Source organism: Epinephelus moara, chromosome 12 (assembly GCF_006386435.1).
Source record: "Epinephelus moara isolate mb chromosome 12, YSFRI_EMoa_1.0, whole genome shotgun sequence".
Taxonomy (NCBI): domain Eukaryota; kingdom Metazoa; phylum Chordata; class Actinopteri; order Perciformes; family Serranidae; genus Epinephelus; species Epinephelus moara.
The window spans coordinates 28,688,122-28,697,217 of NC_065517.1; the positions used below are offsets into that span (position 1 = coordinate 28,688,122).

General features: G+C 44.5%; 1 protein-coding gene across 1 annotated transcript; it reads right to left on the reverse strand.

Moving 5' to 3' along the window:
- Positions 1 to 6,155: 6,155 nt before the first annotated feature.
- Positions 6,156 to 8,599, reverse strand: fosab (v-fos FBJ murine osteosarcoma viral oncogene homolog Ab). The gene is made up of 4 exons (XM_050058125.1): positions 8,319 to 8,599; positions 7,709 to 7,927; positions 7,496 to 7,603; positions 6,156 to 7,378 (listed from the first exon to the last, which is right to left on the reverse strand). Exons 1-4 carry the CDS (start codon positions 8,448 to 8,450, stop codon positions 6,704 to 6,706), a joined length of 1,134 nt encoding a protein of 377 aa, XP_049914082.1. The 5' UTR covers positions 8,451 to 8,599; the 3' UTR covers positions 6,156 to 6,703.
- Positions 8,600 to 9,096: the final 497 nt, after the last annotated feature.

Sequence of the window (9,096 nt, forward strand, 5' to 3'; positions counted from 1 at the left end):
ATACTTCCTTAAATCAGCATGCATGCTGACGCAAGTCTCTATACACACCCTCCAATTAATTGCCGTCATTCTAATCATCTGTGGATGATGAAAGTAGTACAAACAAAAATCAGACCACACACTGATAACAGCACAGAATCCAGACTGAGTTCAAACCTACATCTGGTTTGTCATACAGTGTCACAGATGAACACACAGACCGTGTCATAGAAACTTAATGAATATCTGCATTGTGTCAGTAAAAGCAGTGGCGCGCCCAAGGGAAGGTTGGGGGGGGGGGAAGGCACGGCCACTGTGATACAATTGCTGCACCCTTGGTGAAAAAAATTAGAGGCAAACTTCACTGTTTTTAAGAGGCTGTGGCGCGCTCATTCTTTAAGATGGAGCAAAGATAGTGGTTTCTTGTGAAACTAGACAAACTGTGACATCCAATGGTACTAACCAACGTCATGCTAGCTTACTGGGAAGGGGGCTAAATGTAGGCGGAAAACTGGCATGGTGATTTTGAATTCTCACCTCAAGATATCTGATAAAAATGGGTTGTACAGGTACCCACGAGTCTCCCGTAAACTTGAGAGGGTTTGTATTGACCCTTACAATCGATGTACTACTTCAAATTAAAGCCACATATTTGTCTTTTTAAGGAAAAGGACAACCAGGCTATTTGAAGACCAATGAATCGCCTATTGAAAAAAGGATTGTTGCCGAACTCACAACATAAGTGTACCAGAATTAGTCTAAATGCACATCAGATAATTGGTAATATTAGCTGTAAAATAAGAAACCGAAGTGCAGGTGTAACCTTTGACTAACAGCATTAACGAATTCCCGACATTCAGTAATGGCTTTTAATTTTGGTGTGCCATCCCAAGATTTCAGTAGCCCCATCTGACTAATCCTATCAAAATTTTCTGGGGTTGCCTATGAGTAAAAACAAAGACAGGAACATGTCAGGAACAGATGTCATTTGCTTCAGTGAAAGTGTAATTGGGTGTCATTGTAAATGCCCTACTGAGTAAGTGTATCACTCCGTCACTCAGACAGACTTTCAGCCGCAAGGGGAAGACGCTGAAGTATTCATGGTTTTGTGCAGCTTTCATATCCTCTCCCGACAAAAGCAAGGTATCAGGGGATGGGTTTCCGAGCCAATCTTGGCTGCTGTCGTTGTGGCATGGAGGCGAACTCGGCTGTTTCATCATCATCACTGTGCTCACAATTACACCCAGGCAGGGATCTCTGTCTGCCTCCCTCCCCTGCTATCCTCATATACTCATCATTTTCTCCTTTCCTCCTCCTGCCCTCGCCTTGCTTTTACTTTCCTCCTCTCTTTCTATCAGGCTTACGCTGCCTGATTCCTCCCCTGGGTTGCAGCACCGACGCAGGTTGGCGTCATAGTGGTCTAATTTTACTGCTGTTGATGCTGATGTTAAAAGAAGCAATAGGCACCTGCTATTTCTGCTGCTACCCCGTCTCCCTGGGGCCGGCAAAGAGGTATTAATAGACAGAGTTATTAGGTGCTGCATGGTCGCACATAGAGGCTCTGCTTAAGTGCAAAGGAAAACAGATAGGTACTCAGAATTCAGATGTTACACAACACCACAGCGCTAACAAGAGGCTTGGTGAAAGCACTGTTTCAGGCTTCTGCAAGAAAGTAGCATTGTACTTCTGCAACTTGAGTTCCCTAAACTATATCAAATATTTTATTCTCTTTATACCATTGATGTTGCAGTTCAGAGGAGCAAGCCTGCCTCCATACAGGAAGTGCACTAACAGCTGCTGATATCCTGGCCGTGTTGCACAAAACGGGCGTGCCTACAATGGAAGGGCATAAACGTCAGAGTAAGTTAGTTATTGTGTGACAGTAGTCTTCCACGCTGCATGTCCCTCACGCGCACACACACCACGCATTTCCTGTGTAAAGCCATTAAGCAATCTGCCTTCCGATAATTCTTGGTGAAATATTGATAAAAGGTTAAGTGAGCAAGTGAGGAGGAAGACTGACAAGTAGAAGGGAGGGGAAGGAAAGGTTTGATGACAACGTGTGTAACAATAACATGAAATCAATAGATCACCGGATATGATCGTGATGAAACTTCATCAGGAAGCTTGATTAAACTCAGCAGCAAAGCATCACAAAACAGTCATGTTGATAACTCGCCTAGTTTCAGTTGAAACAAAATTCATCACTGACTATTGTGTTAGTAATGAATTTACCGTCTTTAAATTAGCCTTCTGAAAAACAGTTTTCTGTCTGGGAAAAATTGAATCAGTGGATACAGAGCTACACACACATTTAACCCCCAGCTGACCTCACATGCACCTGGACCAGCTGTAAGATGAAATAAGGTGTCCAAATGTTCCAAATTTAACAAAAACTATATGGAAAAAGGAAAAATTGAAGGGACTGTTCACCCCAAAATCAAAAATACATATTTTTTCCTTTTACCTGTAACACTATTTATCAGTCTAGATAGTTTTGGTGTTAGTTGTCGTGTGCTGGACATATCAGCCGTAGAGATGTCTGCCTTCTCTCCAGTATAATGGAACTAGATGGCAATCGGCTTGTGGTGTTTAAAGCGCCAAAAAGATACACCTGAAAAACTCAACAGCAATGTCTCTTTCCAGAAATCATGACCTGGTTACTCAAGATAATCCACAGACCTTGTTGGGAGCAGTTTTATGTAGGAACTATTTTCTTTCTACCAAACTACACCTGGCAACTGTATCACTGCGCAGAGGGAAGTGTGCATCTACTGCTAGCTCACCTAGCACCACTGAACTAGCTAACGTAACAGGGCTGCAGAGGAGGAAGCCATTGATATTTACATCTAAAGCTGTCACCAGCATGAGCCTCTTGTCCATGAGTAGATGCACGCTTCCTTCTGCGCAGTGATATGGTTGGTGGATGTAGTTTCGTAGAGAGAAAATAGTTCCTACATGAAACTGCTCACAACAATGTCTGTGGATTATCTTGAGTAACCAGGTCATGATTTCTAGAAAGAAACATTGCTGTTGTGAGCAGTTTCATGTAGGAACTATTTTCTTATTGTCAAACGCATCATTACGCAGAAGGAAGGGTGCATCTACTCATGAACGAGAGGCTCGTGCTTGTGACAGCGCGAGACGTAGACAATAATGCTGTCCTTCTCAGCTGAGCTGTGTCGTTAGCTAGCTCAGTGGTGCTAGGTGAGCTATCAGTAGACGCATGCTTCCTTTTGTGCAGTGATATGATTGGCAGGTGCAGTATGGTAGAAAGAAAATAGTTCCTACGCTACACTGCTCACAACAAGGTCTGTGGATTATCTTGAGTAATCAGGTCATAATTTCTGGAAAGAGACATAAATGTTGAGTTTTTCAAAAGTACTTTTTGGCGTTTTGAGCACCACAAGCTGAGTGCCATGTAGTTCCATTATATTCAAGAGAAGGCAGACATCTCTACAGCTGATATCTCAAACACTACACTCACACCAAAACAATCTAGATCAGGGATGTCAACCCATTGCACAATAACCTCTAAGTGCCAGCAGCTTTAATATTTCCCCTTTTTTTGTGTAAAGAATTACATTACATTCTGTAGACGTTCATCCTTTTACAAAACAGATGAACAACCCGAGATGTCTTAAAAAATATAAGTGCAATTTCAACAGGATGTCTCAGCTTTTCCACATTCAGTCAGTCTACTTCTTACTGTCATTAGTCTACATCTGCATTTACCTTGACATTTCCTGATACGGATTCTTTTGAAGAGAAGCTGCCCATTGACGATAGTTTTCCCAATTTTCAGTATCTTTTAAGATGATCACAGTAAGTCATTGTTATATCAGAGGACTGTATTTTGCCTCTGCAGCAGATTTTTACATGAAGTCTGCAACACGTTGTTTAACTTGCTCCTGAAACCTGGCACCTCTTAAGGCCCCGACACACCAAGCTGACGGTTGGCCGTTGGTCAAAGTCAGGCCGTCGGTGAGCGTCTGTCGCCCTAGTCTTTGCGGTGTGTCCCGCACCGTCGGCACTTCGGCATCGGCGGCTTTTCGGCCGATTGAGCATGTTGAATCGCCGGCGGAGCATGTCGTTGAGAGAGATCACTCTGTCTGGCTGTTCAGGTTTTATTTTCTCGCTCCTGGAGCGAGTGAATCTGCCTGTAGTGAAACCGGGGCTAGACCAGTGCTTCCTCCTCAGGCTCCACTTCACTCAGCTGCCCGACACACCCGCTGCTTCTTCCCGCTTTAACCTGAATAACAAACCGGCGCTAGTTATGAGGCTAGCGGAGTGTTAGCCGCAGCATGACCGGAGGGAAGCAGCCAGTTAGCCTCCGCTAGCTTGCCAGCTAGCCCTGGGTCTCTGTTTGGATCCAACCGGAGCACCGAGCCCTGGTTTGTTATTCAGGATCCAACCGGAGCACCGAGCCCTGGTTTGTTATTCAGGTTAAAGTGGAAAGAAGCAGCAGGTTTGTCAGGCAGCTGAGTGAAGTGGAGCCTGTGGAGGAAACACCGGGACCATCTGGATGTAATAGTCTGTGGAGGTGCTGCGGAGCTCGGCTGCACAGATAGGAAACCCCTCGGCTGACAGGATGTACCACTCTCTCACTCCGCTACTTTATCTCATGCATTCCTTGGACTTCTGGTTTCCCTTATTGCGTTATTTCCTCTCATGCAGGTGCAGAACGTACGTGCTACTTGGCAGTCAGATGTAGTCTTTGTAGTGTGTTCAAATGCAACTGACACAGGGCGACGTGAGGCGACGTAGATGACGCAACAGTTGGCTTTCGTCGTAGTTCTTTGATGTCCGTTTGGTGTGTCGGCACCTTTAGTATAATCATCTAGGGGGCCGGATTGGACTCTCTGGCGGGCCAGTTCTGGCCCATGGGCTGTATGTTTGACACCACTGATGTAGATTGAGCACCTCAGGTAGGAGGAAAAGTATATATTTTGTTTTTTTGCAGTGAATCCAATTCAATTTTATTGATAAAGCCCAATATCACACATCAAAATCAAGCCTCAGAGGGCTTTACAGCATACGACATCCCTCTGTCCTTTGGACCCTCACAGCCGATAAGGAAAACTCCCCCCAAAAAACCTTTTAATGGGGGAAGAAATGTCCCTTAAAGAAAGTAAAAAAAAAAAAAACGTAAAAAGGATCTGGGTAGGTCTAAATGCACATCTTGAGTCTGCTGTTATACAATGTGTCTTTCTATCACTATGTTACATTAACACCAATGGGGAAAAGGACAATGTTCTAGACTATCTGTCAATTTCTCAATCACCATCTTCCTAATTAGCTATTTGCTTGTGTCCTATTCATTATGCATGGCACATTAGTATTCATTTTTTCAGCTGTGCTTCCAGAGGAGGTGTTTTACTTTTGGGAATGAGGAGTTAGATCAGTCTGAATGAAAACGCTTTGCAGACAGCTTCGTGTCCAGCTGTCTGCACGACCCACAGAAGTCAAACTGCTGCCTGTGTTCTCATGAATTATTTCTGAGGACTCTTGTCTTGCATTGTGCTGTAACTCACATGTGCGTCTTTCACAGTGGGGGTGATATTTTTTGCGACCTTCCGAGGGAACAGAATACATTAAACCGACGCAGACGGTGGTTAAGACGCTGCTTTCGGATCCTCTTGCGATTGTCTTGTATAACCGTATGTGTGCAGCGGTTGTCTTGCAACGACCCAAAACATATTGTTTCGCTTAGGGAAGCGATGCATCACGTTCTTTCCTCTCTCTCCTATATTCCAAATACTCAAATTTGATCATCTGTGTGGAGAAAAAGCCCGAGACAAGTAACTTCGATCTATGTGTTTTAGTGGAAAAAGCCCGTCTGCATTCTGCTGGCAAACAGCAGCAGCAGCGTCTTCGCAGCGTTCTATATTTGGGCACGGAAGTAGGGTACGACGTCATCGCGCTATGCTTGCAGATTTAAAAAAAATGGAAAGAACGCACTGACGTTGGAGCCCTGACGTATAGTTAACCTTGGCAACAGACGGAACAATAAATAGAGCCAGTGGAGGTGCAGGAAAAATACTGCTATCCCATATGGAGGCTAATTTTAGACATTATTTTAATTGTCTGTTGCATAAAAATGGAGCTGCTGTCACATCTCAGCACAGAAAACATGTTCATGAGTGCATGTAATGAGAAAAGTGCAAGACAGATAATTGAATTTAAATATCACTATCTTTTATTTACATATTTTACAAACAACATTCATCTTTTTTTTACTCTGTGTAAAAAAATAAATCTCATAAATTAAAACCACGTATGTTTTCACAGAAAACTTCATACTAAGATAGACCACTCAGACCATCATGGTTAAGACAAAGCACGTCAGTTTTTAAGGTTTTTTTTCTTTTTTTTCCACAAACGTTTCACAATTACTCTCACATTCCATCAACCAGAAAACAAACTGGATCAATAATAACTATTGCTCTGAACACACATCAACACTACAACAAAGTTTTTTGTTATCTAGCACCATAAAATCATATATGAACTCATAATACGACTAGGTGGTATTAGTTGAAACATGCTTTTTGTAACTTGCTACATCGGTGTTATAGGCAAGTATAAGATAAAGGCGAATAAAATCATAAATAATTTGCTTCCTGGTTTAAGTCCATTCCATAGCCCTGTGATCTGCACATCTATCTCATACACCAAGAAAATGTGCTTGATAGGAAGTATTATTGTTTTTGTGGAAGAGTCTTTAAAGGGCCAGCAGGGTAGGGGAGCTGAGGGAGTCGGAGGACTGGTCGTTGCTGTTGCTTCCTCTCCTGTGGGCGATGCCACAGGTGGGGAAGGTCTCAGCCTCTGGGAAGGTAAACACAAACGAAGACGTGTAGGTGGTGCAGGCTGGCGTGCAGGTCACCACAGGCGTGCACAGGGGTTCAAAGTCACCGTTATTGGCTGTGGCGTGAAGGGGCTCCCAGTCCTGAGTTGTGTACAGGGAGTTGGACAGGTCGACCTCTGGGACTGACCGCGCTGACTCCATCTCCGTCTTTGCCAGCAGGTCCAGAGACTCCTCCAGGACGGAGGACTCCAGGTCTGCCATCTTGACGGCGCTGCTGGAGATGGTGGCGGTGGAGAGGACGGAGCTTGTAGTGGAGAAGAGGGAGTTGGAGGTTGAGGTGTAGGTTGGCTGGCTGGAAGCGATAGTGGTTGCCTTTGGGATGGTGGTCTCTGACTGGGAGGACACGGCGGTGGACAGGCAGGGGTGGGCGGGAGAAAGGGAGACCACAGAGAAGTCACTGTCCAGCTCTGAGGGGATTTTGCAGATGGGCTGATGGGCAGCCAGAATGAACTCAAGCCTTTCCTTCTCCTTCAACAGATTAGCAATATCATTCTGCAGATTGGACTTCTCATCCTCCAGCTGATCAGTTTCCTGCACGGGGGAGAGAAAAAGAGGAAGTGGCATGAGCTTAGCTGTTGGATAACACTTCTAGTAGCTGTGGCGAGGAATGCATTTTGATGACTGATAGTAAATCTGTGGCATACTTACAGCTTGCAGACTGTCTGTAAGCTCTCTCCTCCTGTTGCGGCATTTGGCTGCTGCCTGCTTGTTCCTCTCTCTGCGAACTCTCTTCTTCTCCTCCTCCTCAGGTGAACACTGCACATAAGACAAGAAAAAGTTAGCTCCATGATAACTCACACTCTGTAACACTGAAGTCACTATTTATTATGTAACACTTGAAGTGCATGGCGAGATAATTACCTGTTCTGCTCTGCCCCTCTTGGCAGAGTTATGAGCCTTGGATGCAGACCTCATGCCTGGTCTGGTGTATGCTGGGCTGGGGCTGTAGGGGTGAGGTCTGTGAGAGGGGGCCACTGAGGAGATCAAAGGCTGGACCATCCACTGCAGATCCGGGCTTGTTGAAATGGCTGTGACAGTGGGGATGAAGGAGGCACTTGATGCTGTCAGGTCGGTGAAATCCTGTGGGCAATGAAGGAAGAGGATCATGAGTACATTTTGGTATACTTTGAGGAAGGGGGGGATGCAGCATTGCAAGATGAGCTATAAAAAGCCGGGTGGTTTAAAAATATCCATATGATGTCAGATGTGACGTTACAGTCTCTCTATGGGGTTTCCAGGTGGATGAATGAAGCGCGCCTTGCACTGTGTGCAGCGCAGGTCAATAGGCTATTTCAAGCACAACTTAACATTGACAATTAATATTAATCAGTCAGCTTCTAGTTATGATTTAAACTTTATGAGAATAGTGAAAGCTACACTGAGCTTTATTTCTCCAAGTTGCATGCAATTAAACACATGTAAAGATCTTATACATTGTAATAAAAGTTGAATAATATGTGACTGGACATACCTGAGACTGGGGGGATCCCATGCTGGAGTAAGATCCGGCTGGTGACGGAAAGTATCCCACATTGTCCCCGGACGGGGAAGCGGTGCTGCAGCGGGAGGAATCGCACTCCGTGTTGAAAGAGGTAAACATCATCGTTCCCCAAAAAACCAAGCAGGAAGATCCAAACAAATGTAAACTTGAGATGAGGAAATCCTTCTGTGAGGTTTGGGAAAGACTCTTTAAATCGCCGCTCTCGTTATATTCTCTCTTGTCGTTGTTCTGCTACTGAAAGTTTGAATGCTAACTCTGAGAGATCGGGCCTCTTATATAGCCTGAGAAGGACCGGCCGAATGACGTCGGCAAAGGGGGAGCGCTCTTCACCCGACACCGCGAGGAAAAAAACACCAAAACACTCACATAACAACGCAGCGATAAAACCAACCATCACTTATACACTCTTTAAATACACTTAAATACACATATACAACCCTTATATATAGTGTTTGAACACAAAAAGTCACATTTAATAATGTTTTATGAACTCACCCTCGAGAAATGGAATATTCCAGGAACGGGATCCCCGATACGTAATTTTCCAAATATGGTGGGTTCATCCTGTAAAGGGGCGCGGCCTTATGGGAAACACCATCTGAGATTGGCTTACAGCGACATGACGTTATGTAAGACAACAAACACAGCGGCTGTTGTGAAAACTGAAGAACTGGGATAATGGTCATCTAAAGTACAGCCTACACAGCAGAGGACAGCAAAGATAAATATGAACACCGGGATTTGTCTG